The sequence below is a fragment of the Triplophysa dalaica genome, chromosome 24 (assembly GCF_015846415.1).
Source record: "Triplophysa dalaica isolate WHDGS20190420 chromosome 24, ASM1584641v1, whole genome shotgun sequence".
NCBI classification, from domain to species: Eukaryota; Metazoa; Chordata; class Actinopteri; order Cypriniformes; family Nemacheilidae; genus Triplophysa; species Triplophysa dalaica.
Genome location: NC_079565.1, coordinates 14,126,664 through 14,149,656, shown reverse-complemented (window position 1 = coordinate 14,149,656; position 22,993 = coordinate 14,126,664). Strand labels below are relative to the sequence as shown.

At 39.3% G+C, this 22,993-nt stretch overlaps 1 protein-coding gene across 1 annotated transcript; it reads left to right on the top strand.

Moving 5' to 3' along the window:
* The first annotated feature begins 256 nt into the window (after window positions 1-256).
* On the top strand, window positions 257-22,782 carry rpgrip1l (RPGRIP1 like). The gene is given in 27 exon segments (XM_056740332.1): window positions 257-339; window positions 1,324-1,413; window positions 1,522-1,666; window positions 1,853-2,166; window positions 2,293-2,398; window positions 3,058-3,201; window positions 3,328-3,433; window positions 4,839-4,985; window positions 5,154-5,227; window positions 5,689-5,828; window positions 5,910-6,016; window positions 6,347-6,397; window positions 6,471-6,650; window positions 6,811-6,928; window positions 7,029-7,481; window positions 9,369-9,508; window positions 9,603-9,828; window positions 9,831-9,968; window positions 10,252-10,481; window positions 11,961-12,050; window positions 12,497-12,577; window positions 12,648-12,795; window positions 13,390-13,451; window positions 15,333-15,519; window positions 15,742-15,826; window positions 15,922-16,058; window positions 22,012-22,782. Coding segments are annotated over 26 exon segments (3,816 nt in total). The 5' UTR covers window positions 257-339; window positions 1,324-1,331; the 3' UTR covers window positions 22,137-22,782.
* Window positions 22,783-22,993: the final 211 nt, after the last annotated feature.

Sequence of the window (22,993 nt, the reverse complement as noted above, 5' to 3'; positions counted from 1 at the left end):
TTAAGATAAAGGTTGTTTGTTTTAAAAGAAGGATTTTCAATCATTTCTGTCTTTGTCATTTTTAATTTACGTGAATAACACTTACTATGCATTGCGATCATGTGAAATATTTTTGCGCACATTAAGAAATATAAATTACTTTAATAGCAATGCAATTTAGGAATTTCCACTTTGAACATGCATGTAGCGGGATTTCTGTTGAAATTCAACCTCTAAATATAGGGGTAAGAAACTACATTCCCCACAGGCGTTGACCGGAAAACTGCAGCTTCAAAGCGGAAGTGGATTAGTTGTTTGTTAGCAACAGTCTCTGTGCACAGTGTGTGGTGCGTTTGAACGGTAAGATTTTGGTTTTTATTTTAGATTTTATTTTATAAAGACTGATTTTTGTCTTTTGTGTTTCTCTGTGGGTATACGAGCTAGGTGCATTTTTTCTTGAGCGAGTGAGTGCACATTTTAGAAATGATTGTTGCCATGTAACTGTTATGTTACTATCTAATAATTTAGACCTGTAAATGGAAACGCTGTGTAAATGCATATGTAGCCTCTGTTATAATACACACTGTCTGTTGATATTTAGACAATACGGTATGATTGAGTTTCAGAACGACGTGTTTAAGGGATAACGTTACTTCACCCCCCCCCCAAAAAAAAATATTTACTCACCTTCGAGTTGTTCCAAATCTGTGTAGATTTATTTATTTGTTCTGATGAACACAGAGAAAGATATTTGGAAGAATGCCTATGTCCAGACATATTTTGCCCCCATTGGCTATCATAGTAGGAACAAATACAATGATTGTAAAAGTACCCAAAAACGGTTTGCTGTCCTAAATTACACAAAATGTCTTCTTTGTGTTCAACAGAACAAAAACAGATAAAGTCATTTTTCCTACTATGGGAGTCAATATCTGTTTGGTTATAAGCATTCTTCCAAATATCTTTCTCTGTGTTCATCAGAACAAAGACATTTAAACAAATTTAGAACAACTGAAAGGTGAATAAATGATGACAGAATTGTATTTTTTGGGTGATGTAGCGCTACACAAATAAAATGAGCAAAATAAATAAATAGCGTAATAATGTAACTTGAATAATGTAATTCTTGAAATTGCTATCGTGCTGAATCATTTTGCTATGGACTTTGATAACGTTTATTGTACTAGAATCACAGACTGCTCCATGCTGAAATCCAAGTTTTATTTGTTGTTATTTTTGGATAAAACATCACACATTTCTGAATTTGCTATTTCTTTATATCTGAATGGACTAATCATAAGCATGCATAAAGACAGCTTTGCATTTGCTACTGAATGTTTTCAGATTGAAAGATGTTTGCTCATGATGAGACAGCTGGTGATATTCCTGTCAAGGACATCACTCTTCTTAACCCCAACGCTGCCCCATTACCAGGTCTGGAGAAAATCCATCACATCAAAACGTCTTTCCTGCAAAATGTCTTAATCAGAATTAGTTTTTAATCCAGTGCTGACAACATGATTATCCACACTCTGTTTGTAGAGTCCCTATTGTCTCAGAATGCCAGAGAGAGGCAGAATGTGTCCAAGCTCAGCAGGGAGGATCTGGAAGACAAATATTTACGCATGCAGGAGGAAACCCTCGTACTAAAACAGCACACATGCAAACAAGAAGACAAGATCCGCAGGTGTCTTTATATTTCATGTGTCTCTACAAAGCCCCTGTTAACTGTGATTTTAGATTACAAATTATGCTGGACTAACTAGTGTTTTTAACAAGCACAAAAAGGTTTATTTATTCTGTAAATTATAATATCTGTGAAATGAACAAAAAGAAAATGGTTTAAATTTCAAAATGTGTATTGGTATGTCAGAATGGCAACAAAGTTGATTCGTCTGGTGAAGGACCGTAAGCAGGCCGAGCGGGCATCCTCAGGGGGTCGTGTAGCGAGCGGTCGTGATGTTGAGATGGAGGAGATGATTGAGGAGCTGCAGGAGAAGGTTCAAGAGCTGGAGAAACAGAACGAAGGGCTCAGACGTCGTCTGCTAGCAGCCAAGCAGCAGCTGCAGATTCAAACCCGCAGGCAGACTCCATACAGCCACATCCAACCACGCATTAATTCCGGCCTGCGTAGACTCCGAGACGACATGCCTATGACATCATCAAGACCACACACTCCAAAAGCAGGTACATTTATTAATAAAAAAATAACTTTTTTCTATTGTACATACTCTAAAAAAGGTTTGAGATATTGGAGAAACAATAATTAAATCTATATTTAATTATCTTTTTTTGGTTCTGTTGTTTTGTAAGGTTTCAGGCTTGTTGAAGGGGACACAAGTGCAAAGCCACCTCAGGGTCTGTTACCACGCTATGGCCACAGTCTGCTGGACGAGGCTCGTGCAGAAATTCGTAACCTGTGAGTACTACAAAACAATTTCTGCCATCACCAGTAGGGGTGGGAATCATAGGGTACATGATGATACGATACAGTTCGCGGTACATTGCTCACGGTACCGATATTATCACGATGCAACTATTCTACGATTATCGATATATTGTTTGGCAATTCTATAACGATACATCACGATATCTGCCCAACTATGAAAATGTCGCTGTTTTAATGGCATAACTTAAGCATAAAACCTAACTGTTTGCAAATAAATGTTTTAAATATATATTAGTGTTTATATATTATATAGCATATTTTAAAAACTTTATATTATATAGAATGTATGTTTATTTGCAAACAGTTTTATGCTGAAGTTATGCTATTTAAACAGCGACATCTGCTGTCGGACACAATGCTTCGTTGTCACAGGAACATGCCAGCTGAAGATAATGAGGAAATTACCTTGTTCCCTTTGCCAAGTGCATTCCAAACATCGACATAATGGCACGCAAATGCCCTGTTCACTCCAGAGTCTAAACTCCAAGGGCTCAGCCCTTCGAAGGGAGTAGGGGATAGGAATGATGACTATATTTACAATGTTACCCTCGATGGTTTGGCATGAATACACATACCGTTATACCCCTAATATACTGTATGTTATCGTTGACTGTTTGCATTGATCTCAGAGAGAACGTGTTGGAGAGCCAAAGAGCTCAGATGGAGGAGATGGAGAGATCGGCTGAGATTTTACGAGATCAGCTGAGTAGGAAAGAGAGGGAGTATGAGGAGTCACTCCTCCAGACGAGAGAACATCAGGCCAGTGGACAGAGGTGCTGTTTTCTCATTTTCATAAAGAATTTATTTTTATGCTGTTTTGATGAATAATAGAATGCTGCTATTCAGTTTGAATGGATGTTCTTAAACCGAATGAATTAATAAAATATGTGTTTTTTTAGGTTGACTATAAAGGACAATGTGGAGATGATCAAACTACAAAAGCTGCTGGCCGAGAAGGGAAACACAGTCACAGTACTGGAGGGCAGATTTCTACAGCAACAAGAGGTACAAGAAATGCCAGCCATTACATTTAGAGAACACTTGTATTCTAAAGATAAGAAGTATAGACTTACACAGGACATGTACTGTTTTACTGAATATCTTGATGATGTAATTGCACTATAGATTTAAAGAAATACAAAAATTGTCAGTTTGCTTATGTTAAAAAATAAAGTTATATTAAACACTGGTAGCCTACTGGTTCGCTTTCCTCTTCAGGCGGCATATAACTGATAACAAATTTAATTTGATAGGCCTCTGCTTTCAAAAGTTTCCATGATTTCCTATTTTACTGCTGAATAGATTCAATAAGAGGAATAAATAATTTATTATCACTGGCTTTTCTGTCACATTACCGCAAAAACACGCAGTCCGTGCGATCTCTCGCTCTCTCTCATTCACACACACCATGTGGCTCAAGCTTTCGAGTCCTTGAGCTCTAAATGAGATTGGCAAGAAAGTTGTCCTACCATCAACAGCATTTTAAAGATGATAACATGACAAACATTGAAATAAGACATTTGAACAATGTCATGTGGTGTAGTAACCATGGTATAAGCAAAATAAGTGACTCCTTACATATAATAGTTGGCCATGAAAAATTAATATAAGGGACATTTTCAATATATTTATTTTTAAATATTTATTATTAGATTTTATATCTGTATGCAGACTGCCATTTGAAATTCCCAGCAAGAAAATTTCAGCTCAGTCAGTTTATCGACTAAAAAGCATATTTTTATTTATTTATAATGCTTGTGGCCTAATTTATGTTGTAATTGTTATGTCAAGCCTCTGTGGTTCTTTCAAGCTTGTGACTGTTGTTTTTATATATTTAAAACCACTGAAAATAATATTGTGACCACTGGGGTGGCTTTTGTGTGTTCAGTGTCCTGCTCTCATGTGTATAATTCTCACAAAAAAGGCCTTGAAAATTCTCATTACCGTAAAACTGTCAATCCAAAGCATGTTTAAAAAAAACAAGCAATGATCCCTAAGCAAGTTTTCATTAATCATCTTGATAGGACATTTATGAAGTATATTTTAATACAAAATATTTAATATACATGTATCATTTTTTTATTCAGAAAATGACCTATATCTTTAATAAACATGGAAAAAGTTGTGGACACAGCGTGAGAAGAGAATATTAAGTTTTCAACTAGAAAAATATAAAGTATTCTTTTAACCTGGTATCCATTTGAAAGGTACTGGTAGGTGTGTTTCTTCACACAAAATCATACTTAAAGTTTAACCTTTTCAGAGGATTGTGAGAATGACCCATGCTAGACCGAGAATGTGCTCACACCTAAGCTCTATCAAATATGAAAATGTGTCAGCAAATGTAATTTTCTATGGTTTTGCGCCCTCTGCTGGTATGGTATGCATATGTTCTGTGTGTGTTGTGTAGAGTCTAAAGTCTCTGAAGGCAAGTCATAATGCAGCTCTGCTGAAGGTGGATGAAGTCAGCAAACATCTGAAGGAGGAGAGATTGAAGACTCTAGAGCTGGAGACACAGATTCAGTCCAGAGCTCTGGACCAGAGACACGCTCATGAGGTGCATCATATACATACACAATTGTTCATAATTCTGCAACAATATACAGCAGCAGTTCAATACTGGAATGCTAGGACAGATGTAACTATGAAAGTCATAATAAATCATGTAATTTATAATCAATTGACATTTGAAAATACTAAAACATTTTTTGTCCGACATCCATAGTTGCAGGACCGAATCCAAGACTTAGAAAAGGAAAGAGACCTGCTCAAAGAAAACTGTGATAAGTTCATGAAAAGGTAGAAAAACAGATAAAATACCGTAAACTTGTTATGCATATAGTCTTTATTTTAAACATATCAGTCATATTTGCTTGAGTAAGCATCAGTATTCATATTTTTCATTTATCTTGGAAAGATGTGCATTTAGATGTGCATATAATTTTAAATATAATGTCATACATGTTATTAAAAGCCTCATTTAATATTTAATTTGTCAAAAAAATTGTCAAAATGATTTGCGGCATCTGGGGTACCATGTGTTATTAGTTTTGAGATGTTGTTATCTGGGAATAACAAACCTGCAAATTTAGTGACAGGCCAATCAGAATCAATCATTCCAACGAGCCGTGTAATAATACTATTTAAGGGATGTAAACATTTACTGTATGGCAGTTTGGCATCTGAGTTAAAGCTGATGTAAATAAGTTGACGCTCTCGTGGCTTTGGTCACGTCTCTGTTTTTTTTTGTGTTGTATAAGTGCATTCGATGTGAGTCTGGAGCAGAAATGGAAAACGAGGGAACAGCAGCTCAAACTTCAGATTGCTCAGCTGGAGATGGCGTTAAAATCCGACCTCCAAGATAAAAACCAGATCCTGGATAAGATCAAGGCAGAGAGAGGTAGAGTACCACACTGTACTCTTGACAGCAGATAAAAACTGTTGTTTTGTTTGACTTATTGTTTTTTTACTTTTACTCAAGATTTGAATGAAAAGCTCACGGAGGAAAACAAAGAACTTCAGCTGCGTTACCTTGAGCAGAAGCAACAACTAGATGAAATCAGGGATCGCATGAAGTTTTTTACCAAGGTGAATGCATTACATATAGCTGTAGTGAAATATACAATGAATTTACCCCAAAATAAAAAAATACATTTAATTTAGTACAGTTCTTTATACAGAATTCTTATTTTTGTGGGTAATTCCATAATAAATAATAAAAAACGTTAATATTAAAAATACAATGTAATGTTAATGTATGGACATTCCCGCAGTGTTTCTTTAGTTAAAAAAAGTTCAAATCTTGTTTTTCATCTAAGAAAATATATTTTTTGCATAAAAGGGTTAACATAAAATGAATAAAAAATAAAGTTTTGATTCATTTTTGGGGCATTTACAAAAGTTACATTCTTTCTACAGGAAAGTGAAATAGATGCAGCAGAACTCAGCGAAGCCCTGTTGCTCATTAAGGTAAATACTAATAATGAGAAACTACCAGAAATAAACAAGATTCATCACCTTTTTGTGTTCTATAACTGGATAGGTTCGTAGGAGTCAGAAGAGTGGAGATCTGGGTTTCCTGGAGAGGGTGGAGGAGGATGTGAAGGTGGATGAGGGGCGTTCTCTAAAGCTTCTGCAGGCCACTCACGCTGAGACCGTTCAAGAGCTGGAGAAGACCAGGAACATGCTTATCATCCAGCACAAGATCAATAAAGACTATCAGGTTAGTCCTCTGATAGTCTTAATGACCTTTGATCATCTTCCAATGTCTGGATGAACCTGTCCAGCGCATACTATTTGATCCGAAATTGAGGCTGAAACGAGAAAAAAATGTTTTGGGTGGTATAACAATTTCTTTAAACTTTTTAAATCTCTGTTTGTAGGCTGAGGTTGACCTGGTAACTCGGAAAATGGATGATCTAAGGCTTGAATACGAGATGAAAACCAAGAAACTGGCTCAGATTCTGGACATGAGAGCTATTAAGATTAAGAAACTTGAAGGTATAACTGCATTAGTATTATCTTTATAAACCTCACAGAGGAGACCTCAGATTATTTAAGATAAATATCTTAAAAAAAACTATTTGTTGTGTTCATGCAGCCCAGCTGAAAGACATTGCATATGGAACCAAGACCCACGTTTTTAAACCCGATCTAACCGATGAGGACGTTACGGATGAGTTTGAGGAAAGTCTTCGTCTGGCACGAGGAGAAAACCTTCTGGAAATACACTTGGGAAGAGCCGAGTTCTCACCTGAAGCTGTAGAGTGCTTGAAGGACAAAGAGCCTTCCACTTTCTGCACATACGCCTTCTATGACTTTGAGCTGCAGTCCACAGCTGTGGTGCGAGGTGCCCGTCCAGCATATGACTTCACATCTCAGTACATCGTGAGAGTGGACGAGCTCTTCTTGAATTACCTCCACAGCAGCTCTGTTACCATCGAGGTTCAGCATGCTGAGGGCTTAAGTTTCCGTACAGTGGCCGCTGGACAGCTCAGTTTAAATCAGCTGCTGGAGCGAGATGGGAAGGTGTTTGGCACCGTCCAGTTAGTTGGTGGGTCTTATTGATGTAAAATACATATATTCATAGCTTTTGCTTCATTTGAGGTTTTAATAGCCAGTCTGAGAAGAGTTCAGGCTTGTATTTGAAACCAATGTGCAAATCAACTTTTTGCAGTGATGGCACTCAACAATGTCATTTGTTTTTTTTAAATAGTCCCAAGTAAGTGATAATCTTTACTTGTAAAGGTAATCGTTTTTTAATTGTGTTATTTTATCAAGTAATCGTGAAACGCTTAAAGGGATAGTTCACCCAAAAGTTCTGTCAGGAATTACTCAACCTGAAGTCGTTCCAAACCTGCATACATTTCTCTGTTTGGTTGAACACAAAGAAAGCTATTTGGAGGAATGTTAGCAACTGAGATTTCTGGGGCACCATCGACAGCCATTGTAGAAAGAATTTTTCTATAATGTTTTTGTGCTGTTGAACACAAAAGAAAATGTTTGGAAGAATTCAGGAAAACAAACAGTTCTGGGGCGCCTTTTCAACCATTTTAATGGGAGTCACCTCCATTCCAAGGCAGATCGGATATACGTCACCTAATTTGGACCTCAACCCGGAAGTAATTTATGAAACGGAGCTGTTTTAAAGGCGGGGTGTCCGATTTCCGAATTACGCTTGTTTAGAGAAAGTCGGCCCGAGTACCAAAACAACCTTGTAGCCAATCAGCAGTAAGGTGCACAGTGCACAGGACTGTATTTAGGTTTGTATTTAGAAAGTAAACATTATAATAGTTATCATTGAACAATAAATGAAACATCAAATAAAATGAAAAATGTGAACACAAATAATTTTCAAATTTTATATTTAATGCAAAATAACATTCAAAACAACCCACATAAAATGATGAATAATTTCCACAAATTAAGTTTTAATTGTTTTGAATAAAAAAAAAAAACTATATTTACAAAACACATTAACTGCAAGTAACGGTGAATAACCAACAACAAACGTTCTTTAAGTCCTGTAGCGGGTTGTGTCACATCAGGGTTTTCACAGTACTTCGGTGGATTATATAAAAAAATCAGATTTTATAAACCTGTATTTTAAAGAAATCTGTGCAACATCAGCTAACATTGGCGGTTCATCAATATTGATTGTCAAAGATATATAAATCCATCGTGTTTATTCATCCTTTTTGCGTTATTACACGGAAGCCAGATGTGTTGTGCTTGCATTGCAGGTTTAGACAGCGTCAGTATTCAATTGGTGTAGGAATGCCGAGATAAAATTACCCGAGTTAAAGTTCGAACTTCAGAGAGCTCAGCGACGCCATTTTGCCCCTTTTTTATTATTGAGTGATGTATTCCCTGTTCGAGAGGGGTGCTCCACTCGCCTTATCGGCTGCAGGCAAACCCTTCTTGAAATGTCAGTTGTCAAAATTCTTCCAAATATTTTTGTTTGTGTTCAACAGATCAAAGACATTAATAGAAGTTTAAAACAAATTGAGGTTGAATCATTCATGACAGAACTTACATTTTTGGGTGAACTCTCCCTTTTATATATGTAGGCCTTTAAAATTTTGTTGAAATTTGCCTATTTATTTAAAGTTTGAAAACAAAAATATGTAGTTATTGACAATGCTTTGGGTATGTATAAAAATTTCTGAAAGCAAACACTTATCACCAAGCGGGCATATTATTGGTTTAAACGATATACCGGTATATCGGCCGGAGCAGCTAAATGGTGAAATAATGGCAGATTTATCACACTACACAATATTGTTTATTACAGTTATTTTCACCTCTTTCTTAGTCTTTAGAGATATCAGTTTGCAAAGAATTACTTAATGTGCTATCACACAGTCTCTTCACCACAAGCTAGATTCTAAGAATGTGAAATGCTACGATACCAATAAAGTCTGTTTTTCTATGTCTGTAGGTTTTATAGATGAGATCCAGGTGTTTGGTACCCTAGAGTTCTGTCTCAAACTGAGAGTTCCTATGGAACAAGCCATTCGCCTTTATAAGGAGAGAGTCAAAGCACTTGGTTACCTCAACACAAGCACCAGAGACAGTCAGGTATTTTATACAAACCAGTCGGGAGCTGGTAAACATGCCAGTTTTGTAAGAACCGTGTAGTTTGCACCATCATTGACCACAGCTTTTTCATCAGGTTTTGTCAGATCATGTTCCCTATTCTTCATCATTAAGTGAGGGTGATCTAAATGAACTTAACATCACCATACACTCCTGCTGTAATCTGAAATCCAGAGGTCCACACACCCAACCCAGCCCCTACGTCATCTACAAACTCTACCACTTGCCCGATCATGATACGCCAATCATTTCCTCAACAAATGAGCCACAGTTTGAAGATCACATGGTCTTTCCCTTAGCCATGACTCTGACCTTGATGCGTTCCTGAGGTCAGAGGCTCTGCTGTTGTACGTCTTTGATGATTTGGATGTCGAGGATGATATGTATCTGGGGAAGGCCAGAGTACCTCTCATCTCACTGGCCCACGATAAAACCATCACGGGTGAGAAGAAACACAGAAGTCATGAACACCGGTCATTTCTTTTTATTGAGAGTTGGTGATTTCCGACAAACTATTATCATCAGTTCTTAAAAAGTTAAGGAGAGATTATCATGGATTTGGAGGATGATGTAGTGTATACCAATTACTTACCACAATCATCAGTATACAATTTTTTGTCCAGTAAAATGCTTTCTAGAACGTCCCTCCAATAAAAACGTTTATACAGTTTTTATACAACAAAGTTAGTGCAATTTCATAACCTATTTCCTGATTCTCTTTTAAGGTATGTTTGAGCTCACAGATCCCGCGGGACTGCCCAGCGGCCAAATCAAAGTGACGCTTAAATGGAAGTTCACCCTCCTCCCTCAAGCATCCTCAGCCGTCACAACACAACAGACCAAACAGACCAGCAGAGAGACACCAGAGAGACGGACATTACAAACGGAAACAACACAGAGCGAGAAGCTGATGCCTAAAGACCTTCCTGTATTACCTCAACCTGTCACTTCAGAGGTGATGTCCATGATCTCTGACTGAAAAATTACTATGCAGTATTTAGGAAGTCTGCTGTACAGTTAAAGAGATAGTCACTCTCTAGTTCTTCCAAACCTGTAAAAATGTCCTATTTTGGCTGAACACAGAGAGACAAATTTGGACAAATGCTTGTAACCAAACAGTTCCATGGTGGTCAATAGGGTTCAAGAACTGTTTGGTTATGAGCGTTTTTTCAAATATAATTCTATCTTTATCAGAACAAAGACATTTATACAGATTTGGAACAACTTGAGAGTGATTAAATGATGAAAGTTTTTTTTGATGACCTATAGCCTTTTTAGAAAAAAGTTGGCAGCCTACGGCAGCGTTTTTTTAACATTTTCACACAACTTTAATGGCTCATAGTAAATTTTCTGTAAAGAATATATGGACAAACAATATGTCAAATAAATGAACCGAGTCTCAGCTTTTAAACAAAAGAAACCGTATAACTGTAGATAAATAAAAATTTTTGTCAAAGATTCCGCCCAGATTACACTCAGAACAATCATTAAAAACTGCTAAAACATATACGTTCTAGGTTCTGGGATTCTGTACTTTTTCCCAAAGGTGTGTAATAGCGCCACCTGCTGTACAACAGTACAAACACTGAGTGCCGTAATAACTCGTCTTTGGCGGGGAACCGTTTTTTTTTAATGACGAGATATCTCGTCAATGGCGGTGAAAGTATTAAAGGTGATTTAAGGTTCTACATCAGACCTATGCCACAGCCTACGCAGAGCCAGAGCCGCATACCCAACTACACCATTGCCTGACGCGAACCACTCCAAAAATTGAACGGACAGCAAACACTGTTATTGGTCTGCTTGAACCCCTCCCTCAGGTCAAAAAACTCTTATATGCGACTCGTTTCGCGTTTTTGCATTTCAAAATGAATTATGATTTGTTCTTTATTTAACTATACAAGCCGCAATAAAACGCAGCGTCTATTTTCAGCAATCACTACTAAATGCTTATCTGAGGCTGTATTGTATGTATGCCATAATATAATACGCTGTATGCAACAAGCTGCATATTCTTTGGCGCTTTCCTGTATACTGCTAGCAACATGCCCATGGACACTTCCTGCTAGCGGTCGCCATGTGTAATTGCACGTTAGCGCAGACAACAACACATAAGTAAAAAAAGCTTTCCTGTGGCTCAGTGGTTGGAGCATGGCGTTAGCAATGCCAAGGTCATGGGTTAGATCCCAGGGGATTGCACATAGTCAGAAACAAATGTATAATACAATACAATGTAAGTCGCTTTGGATAAAAGCATCTGCCAAATACATAAAAATGCTAAAAAAAAAAAAAAACATAGTCTACCCCGTAGAGACTATGGCGTAGGTCTGACGCAGAACCATAAAACCCTTAACTGTGTAATTATTCTTACTTATTGATTCTGTGTTGACAAATCAGCAAGCAAACTTTGTTTTGTTTGTTTGTAATATTGTAGACTCCAGTGCCCAAACCAAGACAGAGGACTCTAACAAAATCAACCAGTAAAAGAGTTTCTTTTATGGACGTCTCGGAGCTTGAAAAAGAGGTAAATTACGTCTGCTCTGGTTTTATTACTGATGTTTGCCATTAAACGAAACACTACTTTGTCTAGTGCTTGTACTTGGGGTTAAGAGTTTAACTTTCATTATAACTTTCATTGTAAATTGATGTAATACTTTAAGCGACCAGTCTCAGGTTTTGCCTGGTGAAGTATTAAAAGTAGTTGTGAAGGAGACGACGGAGGATTTTTATTGATTTATTTGTGTGTGTGTGTGTGTGTGTATGTACTTTATGTATAAATAATTTATAAAAACCTTTATGCATTTATTACATTTGTATGATTGGATTGATGATTTTATACTTTTCAATCTTTTATTTTTAGATAAAAATAATGATTACAAAAATAATGCAGTGTATCACAGTTCTACATCATCTCTGTAGAATTGAAACTCTGTTGATTCATACTTTGTGTGTGTTTGTAATAACCCCTAGATGGAGCAGACTGCAGCAGCAGCAGCAGCAGCTAATGGTGATGATGAAGAGACGGGGTCAACTGTAACCCCTGCACCAAAGGTACATTCAACACACACTCTGTTCTCCCCTGTTTGAAAGCAAGACGTTTACACACCGTCACATTCCTCAGACAGTCAGCGTTGTGGAGGCTGTGCAGCCCACTCCAGTCAGTCAAGATGAAGACGAGGAGTCTCGCTTCTCTGAGGGTCAGCTGATCACTGCCAGCTCTCAGTCTGATGAGTCTGAGATTTCTGAGGACCTGCAGGAGCAATTAACAGGTGCGATGACACTTTACATTGACCATGCACCATACAAAAACGTATGCACTATTTTCCGTTACTCGCAGACCAGTCATTATTTAAAGATGACACTATTCAGTGTTGCCAAAAACAAAAGTGATTGTAGTATGGAAAGTGTGTGTTTATTTGTGTTATTGCAGAAGGGAAGGCCCATGTGCTGCTTTGGCCCCAGCAGAACTTGTACTCTGTGGAGGCTTATATGAATGTATTGGTAAACTATTGCTTAGTGCTGTGTGATGGTATTCAGTTTTGTTATTGTTTTCCAGGCCTGAGTGATAGAGAATCATTAATATTGCATTCACTGCTGCCAATGACCGGATGTGTTTCTCACTGACAGCCAACAACATAAATGTTAATGTGTGTTGACCTCGGCAGAGAGGCTGTCTTTAAAGTGTTAATGTCTAACACCTCTCTCCGACCTGCTCATGTGTGCTCGAGACAGCGGGAATGTAAACAAAACCACTTCCATGTGATACAAGATGAACGATCCATCCAACAATGTTTTGGTGCTTAACATAACTGCAAAGAAATGTTATAGGAAGCATAATAAATAAAGTTTGTTGTTCTCTGCAGGTCCGGATGAGGACAGTGATGAGTGCATTGTTCCTGCTCAGAGCAGACAGAATAAAACACAAGTGGGTAGAGTTGAATAAATAAAGCATGCGGTTGTCCTGAGCTTTAAAAATACCCAGTTCTCATAGTTGTTTATTACACGGCTCATTTGAATGCTTGATTCTGACTGGCCATTCGTGACATACCAAGGGTTGTTCTTTTCAAATAATTTCTGGTAAATTTCGAACTTGGAATATTCCAAAATTCCCATGGAGAGTTTCTGTAAATGTACCGGGAATTTTCATTTTGAGAGGGATAGTTCAATATTACACAAAACATAATTAAAAATATGTCTTTTAATAACATATATAATAAATATTTACAAATATTTACAAATGATCAAACCAATTTGCCTGTTCGTGAAGTTTGAACGTCGTTTCTTACTTTACAACCGAAACTTAACGGCTTTTCCTCGCGGAAGGTCTGCATTCGGTAAAAATGAGCTAATAAGATATTACAAATTCACATTTCATGTCCAGTTTATTTCTCATGTGGCAGGTAGCTGTGTAATGAGCGGGATAATGTACAAGTAGCCGGCTGTTATCAAGATAGAAGCCCCTTCAGTGTGATTAAAGATCACACTGTCTGGGCTTCTTTCTGCGATGACAACCGGCTGCCTGTACATGATCCCTTACTTATATGTGTTTGCCTCTAGGACATAGTGAGCAACTAACTAGCCTGTCTGGTTTCAATCAGGCTTATCTTCATTACATTACATTGTATTTATTCATTTGGCAGACGCTTTTATTCAAAGCGACTTACAACTAGGAGAGCAAATAAACATTTTCTCAACACGCTAAAAAGTACCGTTAGTTTACAAGGCCATGCTACTACCAATATTAAACCTGGAGTAAGCAAAGGAGAGAATAAACAACAGGTAGGGTTGCAAACGGGTGGAAAATTCCCGGTACATTTAGGGAAACTTTCCATGGGAACTTAATCTGGGAAATTTTGGAAATATTTCAAATTTGAAAAATTACCAGAAATTTATGGTAATTTCGAGAATTTACAGGAATTTATTGGAATTATTAAGAAATTTTTGAATTTTATTTAAACTATCATATAAAAACATAAATATAACATGTTGTTCATATGTTTGTTATAATCTGACATGCATGCAAACTAATACAGATTATTATTATTTTTACATTTTTTACTGATTTAAATATAAGTAGAACTTTTTAGCATGACAAGACACATGAAAACTGTGATAAAAAATTCAGGTTATCACACAAAAAACTTTTTTTGAACTTTTCCTAAATACATTTACAAATATTCCTATTGTATTGCTTAAAAGGGAATATGAACTTGTTTTGTTTGCAGTATTAGAGGTCTTCAAAAATACAGAGCATGTTTTCTATTATGCTCACCTGTTTTTACCGTATTTTGTTGTGTAAGTTAGCTGTATTTTGGGTTTATTATGGCCTAAATCAAAACAAACCAACCGCAGTTTGATTGATATTAATTGGAATGCACAAATAAAAAGCATGATTAAAAACAAATTAACATACTTATCTCATATTGGATGTAACTCTTCATATTTATATATATGTTTATATATACATATTAATTTATTTCATTTATTTATGTATTTGTTAATTTTTAAACTTTACAATGTTTATACTAATTTATATTTAAACATAATTTAGATTTATAATATTATAACTATTATTTAAGTGTTTGAGTTGTTAAATGCACATTTTACTGCAGTTATTAAATAGCATATGGGTTAGATATTATACATGAGGAATATCTAACAACACATTTCTTTAACACAGTATTGTGAACTAAAAACATAGAGAGTGATTGAAGTCTCTGAAGATTGAGACTCAGTCTGTCCGTGTCAGTTGGTCTAAGATTGTGTGTCAGTTTTGTTAAGGTCATGTGATGCATTGCTTTACCAGCCTGCCGAGTGCATTCGTGTGGAGATTATGTCTCTCAGTTTAAAGCCGGGATCCAGAGTAGTAGAAGACAGTGGCATCGTCCGGCTGTTTGTGGAGTACTGTTTCCTGGGCCTGCCATCAGTCGAGACCCCGCTGTCACTTAAGAAACCTTTGTCTGGAGACAGTGTCTCCTACAACTTCAGCAATGGTAAGGAACAGTGTTCAAATTACAAACACGCATGCTTTTTCTGTCATAAACTATCACCAGATTCGGTTTTGTAGTTTAATAATATATACAAACGTTATCCAAATTCAGCCGTATTGTCTGTCCAACTGAAATGTCTGTCCAAATAATTGCAACATAATAAAAAAATGAACATCTACTAGTTAAGTAAATGTGAAATTTCATGTAGATTGTTTGTTTTGACAGCAATCCATGTAGATATGAAAAATAACCAATCCAGACGTCAGACTCTGAGAGCGGTGCTGGAGGGTCGTTACAGACATCTCGAGCAGTGAGACTCTTTCTCGTCTATGGTCTGTTCTCATACATTTGTAGTGTTGTCTCATAGCTGGATTAACTGACCGGCTCTCTGATTTCCTTTTGCAGCATAAAGTTCACAGTAGTGAGTGACCCTCCGGAGGAGGCGGAGCAAGAGGAAGACTGTGAGGATGTGGGTGTGGCTTATCTGCGTATTGTTGATATCCTGGATAAACAAAGAGACATGAAGGATGTCAGTCTGAACAGTAAGTGTTTTATAAGTTTTATAAGTGTTGAAGCGCTTTCTGCTTTGACTTGCAGAAGAACGTTGAGCCAAAGATATTAATATTAACAAGATGCACCACTGCCGTTCTAATGAATGGCGAGGAATGCAACGCTCAATATGGCCGCTAAAGCGAGGGATGTCCCGATTCCAGTAAAACGAGCCAACCGTCAATCAGTAAAGAATGGCAAGTATCTAGGGCGGAGCTCTCGTGAGGCGCTTGATAGCCTGTCCGCAGGCCAGTAGATGAGGCGACCTTGAAGATTTTTTTTAAGATCTTTAGTAAGCTAGCCCAAATTAAGATAAATTTCATGTCATGTTAAATTATAGATCAGAAATATGCTGTTTAATTTAGATTTTTGCCAGGGATATTAGAAATATTTGCCTTCCCCCATTGAAGGAGCTAGGACTGTGGACTTGCTCTGACGTAAATAGCTGACAAGAGGCATTGCAAACATGGCCGCGAGTATATAAAAACATGGCCTCCGAGTGGAACGACTTCCGTAAACAGATTTTGGGTAAACTGAGAGCATTTACACCAGTCTTTTAGGTTAAGTTTTAACAACAACTATGTTGTAAAATATGTAATTTATCTTTTGCATTCACGTTCAAATGACACGATCTGAAAACGAGCGAAAACCTTTGTTCTCTTACCAGAAATCACTTGACATTTTTTGAAGTTCTCTAACCGAAATAAAACCCTTTAACCCTTTAACCGAAGCCAACTCAATAAACCAAATCATAAAGCGCGATGTCATTTTTGAAAAACCAAACGTTTATTTTATTCATATTTAAACACGCATTGCTAAACAGGTAGGGCCACAATCTAGTTAACATTTAAACATACTTTAACCAATATTTAAAACAAAGTCAGAGAGATGTTGTTTTTGCCAGTTGTAAAATATCACAACACGCTTAAGCAGTCAGGTCACAGAAAGTAAGTCATCAATTTCTCGATGTGTTGTGAGCTAGGGTCCTTACCAGTGTACACGATATACTGATTCAAAACCTAGGGGCGACCATATTCACATCCCCATTTTTTAAATGATTGTTTATTGTTTGGTGCATTTCAAATTATGTGTCCGCTGGTTATTGCAGTAACTTTACACTTTGCTGTAGAAACATTTATAAGATTGTAGATAAGCACCAACACACATATCTGTACAACAAATTTCTTTGACAACAACGGTGGCCTACAGGACTGAGATTTTACAGTTACAAGGAGATGATAACTGCCCCCAAAACGCTGTTGTTGTGTTATCAAACAGCCCGAATGTTGTTGTATAAATGGCCCCTTAACTCTTTCACCGCCATTGACCTGATATCTCGTCAATTAAAAAACCGCTTCCCCGCCAAAGACGAATTATTACGGCAATCAGTGTTTGTACTGTTGTACAGCAGGTGGCGCTATTACACACCTTTGGGAAAAAGTACAGAATCCCAGAACCTAGAACGTGTATGTTTTAGCGGTTTTTAATGATCGTTCTGATTGTAATCTGGGCGGAATCTTTGACAAAAAACTTTAATTTCTCAAAATGAGGCCCACATCTACGGAGTGATAAAAAACGAACAAATGAAGATAGAAGAATATGGTTTATTTTGTTTAAAAGCTGAGATTCTGTTCTTTCATTTGACAAGTTGTTTGTCTATATATTCTTTACAAAAAATTTACTGTGAGCCATTAAAGTTGGGTGAAAATGTTAAAAAACATTTTAACATTTTTAGGCTGGCAACTTTTTTTTTAAAAGGCTGGCGGCGAATGCGTTCATGATACATTGCCCATACACAGCCATTAGCTTTGTTTCCATCTAATACTAAATTTAAAATTATAAGTGGTTCTAATGCGTTTTATTGAATGCATTTATTTTATATCCCAGAATGCGCATACAAATAGGTGGATGGAAACATAGCTAGCCTACTGTAAACTGAGCACACCATGTGGATTTAGTATATTAAACACTAAACAAGTGGAACACTGTGTTATTCAGGGTTAAAAAACAACACTGTTCAGGGCAGTGTTGGCCTGCTCACCGGGAGACTGCATTCATTCATTTATTCATTTATTTATTTAGAAATTAGATGTTATTTATTAGAATGAACTTACTCGTTGTATAAATACCATGCACTGTGCAGTGTTTTAACTTTTCTGTTTTTCCTTTTTGCCCCTGTAAAGCTGCTTTGAAACAATACACATTGTGAAAAGCGCTATATAAATAAACTTGAATTGAATTGAATTGAATTAAAAAGCCCAGTAGTTATAACGGCTTATTAAATCATATTTTAATAGCTGTGGTTGTACAAAATAAAGCTTAAAAATTGCGGGCAGTGAAAGAAGATTTTAATCTGTAACTGACTAACAACACCTCAGCAAGTCTAAAAATGATATAACTATTAGCTCAGATTATAGGCTTTTTTAAGCCAAGACAGCAGTGATATTTCATGTACTAGTAAAAACATGAAATAAATATATAAATTAATAAAAAAAGGGTAACATGGTAAACTCAATATTGTTTTACTTTCCCTTTCCGTCGTTCTCTCGACGTTGTGTCGAACCGACAGAAGGGGTTCGCCCTTGAGAACCTATCAACTCCGACTAGTTTAGAAAAGCCCAATGAAATTGGCGAATGAAATTTGCATCCCGCACTCCGCCCCCAGATATCCCGGTATAAAGCAGCATTCATTCACCTATTGTTCTTCGGTGCCTTCACACATGATCGACTACGAGACTTCAAACTCTACACCAAATTACTGCTCGAATCTTACGACGTGGTGCAGCGGACTTGTCACTTCCTGTGGCGACTTCCCCTGGGCCTCTCGGCAGTTCCAGAAGTGTTTGAGTTTTTCTTTTAAAGAGCAAATTTCTCTTGCAAGGCATGTCCCGCTGTTCTCATGGGTGTGCAATACACTCATAGAGGAGGGGGGACGAGACAACAGCTGCCTCAAGTGTTGGGTTTCCAGCACGCTGGAAGAAGCGGATGTCGAAATGTCAGCCATGCTTTCCCGGGCCGCTGTGATCACTGGGTTACAGTGCACCGCACTGCCTCTCGTAGCGCTCGCAGCAGGATACATGGTTCCTCGGGCCGCCCCCAGTGCCGTTTTTCCGGAACTGCATGAGGAACTCGGTAAGACCTGAAATGCCCCCTTTTTCGGCTTGTGCACGTCGAACTAGTTCCATCACCTTTCTTCCCTCGATGGTGGGGCAGCTAGAGGATACGGCGATGTCCCCCAGGTGGAACGTGCCGCCGCGGTGTGGAGGAGGGACACCTCTGGCCAAACCTTGCACAGATGAGTGACGCCGAGAAGCTCTGCCTCATCGACACACCCATCTCGCGAGGGGGGGCTGTGTGGCAAAACTGTTAAGGAACAGTAAAGAAGCAGACAGAGGCTATCAAGCATATGCTCCCTCGCCGCGACTCGGACGCCCTCCGGCCGTCGAGATCCCGCGCACTGCTGCTTCCCAGCAGCCCTGGTCTTCTTTGCTGCTTCTTCAGCAGCCGTGGCGGGATCAGAAGCGGCCCTCATGGGAAGACTCCAGGGAGATCGAGAATAACTTCGGGCCCGACCCCAGCCATCCCATTGCTGGTTGGTCCCGTACCAATAGTCCACTTCAAGGAGTTTCCTCTCTCTCTGGGTGTTTATCACAGACGCTCTCACCCTCTACACGCCGGTGTCCGGCAACTCGACATTGCGTCGCGGCGAGACACAATGTTGAGAATTATCAGCATGCCCTCAGCACTCTCAGTCGACGTTGCATTGTGCTAGATCATCACCAGGCAGGTAAGTCAGCAGAGCCGATCTCCTCCCCGGGGGCTTCCCCACGTTGAGAGATCCGTACTGCCAGCCATTGAACCACCCCTCGGAAGGATGATGAAGCAGATTGTACCCCTAGCCCCCTGTCTTGGTCCCTGGGAGCCTGACAAGACCTTCCCAAACCGTCACGGTGACTACGGAACACAATCCTTCTCTGATACGCAATCCAATTCACCAGACGCCCGTCCACAGTTTCGGGGCATCCTCTCAACCTCAGTTAGAGTCTTCACAAAGATCCTGGAAGCCGCCCTCGCGCCCCTCAAGGAGAGAGGTGTAAGGGGAACTAAACCATCTCGACCACTGGCTGATATTGGCAAACTCGCAAGATCTGTTATGTACACACAGAGACCTAGTGCTCCGGCACCTAGGTCGATTGGGACTACAGGTCAACCGAGAAAAGAGCAAGCTCTCCATGTGCAGAGCATCCTCTTTCTCGGTATGGAACTCAACTCTGTCTCCATGACAGCACGACTGACTACAGTGCGCGCTCAGTAAGTGTTGAACTGCCTGGAACAATTCAGGCAGTCAGCGGACCCCTGAAACAATATCAGAGGCTCCTGGGACACATGGCATCATTGGGGAGGTGATACCCCTTGGGCTCATTGATGCACATGAGACCGCTCCAACACTGGCTACAGAGTCGAGTTCCCTGGAGGGCGTGGCACACAGGCAGCAGGTGTATGGTGATTACGCCTCTCTGCCGATGCACCCTAAGCCCTTGGTCTTCAATTACCTTTCTACGGACAGGGGTCCCTCTTGGGCAGGTCGCGAGACACGTTGTGGTGATGACGGACGCCTCCCTGCAGGGTTGGGGTGCAGTGTGCAACGGGCACGCAAGGTCGAGGCAGGGGACCATCAATCGCCCCGACACTGCGTGCCCCTTGCACACTGCACCCCAACCCTCCAGGGAGGCCCTGGCATATCAATTGCCTAGAGTTGTTGGCTGTGCTACTTGCATAGAAGAGGCTACAACCTCTCGTGCAGAACAAGCACGTGCTGGTTGGTTGGACCGCACAACTGCAGTAGCGTATATCAACCACCAGGGTGGCATTCACTCTCTGCAGTTAACACGACTCGCATGACACCTCCTCCTGTGGAGTCAGCAGGTGATCCGCTCCCTTAAGGCCACACATATCCCAGGTGACCTGAACCAGACAGTCGACACGCTTTCTCGTCAGTCGATGCCTAGCTGAGAGTGGTGACTCCTCCCCCACGCAGTCCAGCTCATTGGGTGCAGTTCAGGAAGGCTCACGTAGACCAGTTTGCCTCCCTGGAAACCACCAATTTCCCTCCATTGGGAACTCTACTCCCTGTCTGAGCCCCTCCTCGGCACGTATACTCAAGCGCACAGCTGGCCGCGGGACAAGCAGTAGTATTGGCCCAACCGGACTTGGTTCTCAGAGCAAATGCTCCTGACAACAACTCCCCCCTGGCCGATTACCTTGACGGTGAGACCATGCCGGCGTCTCCACTGAACTCCTCCCTACGGTAGGAGGTGGTCTCTGTAGTGCATTCCCCATTTGAGGAAGTAGCACTTACCCAGTGGCCTTACGGCAGCGGTTGGCTTCTCGCTGTTAGATAACACGCCCAACCCAGTCACCGTCGCGTAGCTAGAGATTGTGATACAGCGTTTTCGATAGGAACCCCATCTGTCAGTGGACACAACGTTGAGAGTCCAACAGAAAGGGAAAGTATTGGTTACGGATGTAACCTTAGTTCTCTGATGGAGAGAAAGAGACGTTATATCCTCTTGCCACAACGCGTGCCGCCGCTGCAGCAGTCGTGAGAGGCTCTCAGGCTCCTCAGAACTAAAGGTGAATGAATGCAGCATGCCGTCTCCCTCTATATTCCCGGATCTCCGGGGGCAGAGTCCAGCATGTAAATTTAATTTAACTGTTTCTTTGGCCTTTTCTAAACTAGTCGAAGTTGAAAGGTTCTCAATGGCGAACCCCATTTGTCGGTTCGACAGACCATCTCATTCCGTCCATCAGGGAACTGAGGTAACAATCTTAACCAAGACGTTTTTCACAATAATGTTATTTTTCGTTATAAATCCATTCCAACAGTATAAAATGCCATTTGATGGCTCTTTAATGCCTTGAATCTTTTTTCTTTGCCTTATATAGTTGTGGATGTTCAGGACAGCAGTGAAGTTCTCGGCCATCTCGTCGTGACTGTTGAAGCTCTGGAGGCCCTGACATCCATCCTGAAAGATCCCGAGCGCGATCGTCCTCTCGCTGCATTAACTTAATCTCAAAAAAGAAAATGATATACATTTTCCATTTGTGTTGTTGGGTCAGTGACATTACATGTTCCGTGAATAATTTCTATTTAATTGCCTGATTTGACCAAAACAGGATTTAACATGTGAATGTGGCGGTCTGTTTGGCTTAAACACACAGCACACAGTGAGAAGAGAACATATGGGAGCGAAACAGACTTTTTATGTTTGATCCCTTACTGTGTGAAATCACATCCTAATGTTTCTCTTAGTGGCCCGCAGTGTTTCGTTTGATGGAGCGCTGATGCTTAGTCCTTTAATAACTCTGCATAATGAAAAGCCTGTTAAGCTTCATTAGCCGACGCTTTGGCAGGCGACGCTATATTATTGAAGGTGCGAAATGAAATTTAACTGGATTTAATGAGATTAAATCAGGCTCTTTAAAATGCTAATGTGCATTTTCATGCGTGTCAAGTTATGGCACTCGCACCGATTCTCCATATGAAATAAATTCAATACTGTATGTTACTGCTATTTGTGCTGCTGGTTTACTACTTGAGATTTCTACAGAGGTGTGCATGTGTTTGAGAGGACAGTTCTGCAGGTTATTATTTTGTGATCTTTTTTATAGACGTGTAAATGTTTTGTATTTATAAACATTTCAGATTAATTTTAACATTTGTCAGTGTTTTTTGTTACAATTTGAGGTTTGATGTTCTGAACATCTGTTTTCCAATTGTATAGTACCTAAAGACATGAAATCACACATTTAATTTCATAATGTGACATATTTCTGAGGATATTCTATGACAAATATGTTGGAGTACAAAAGATAAAACTGAGTTTCTCTATAACATTAGAAGGTCAATAGCAGCATTATGGATGTG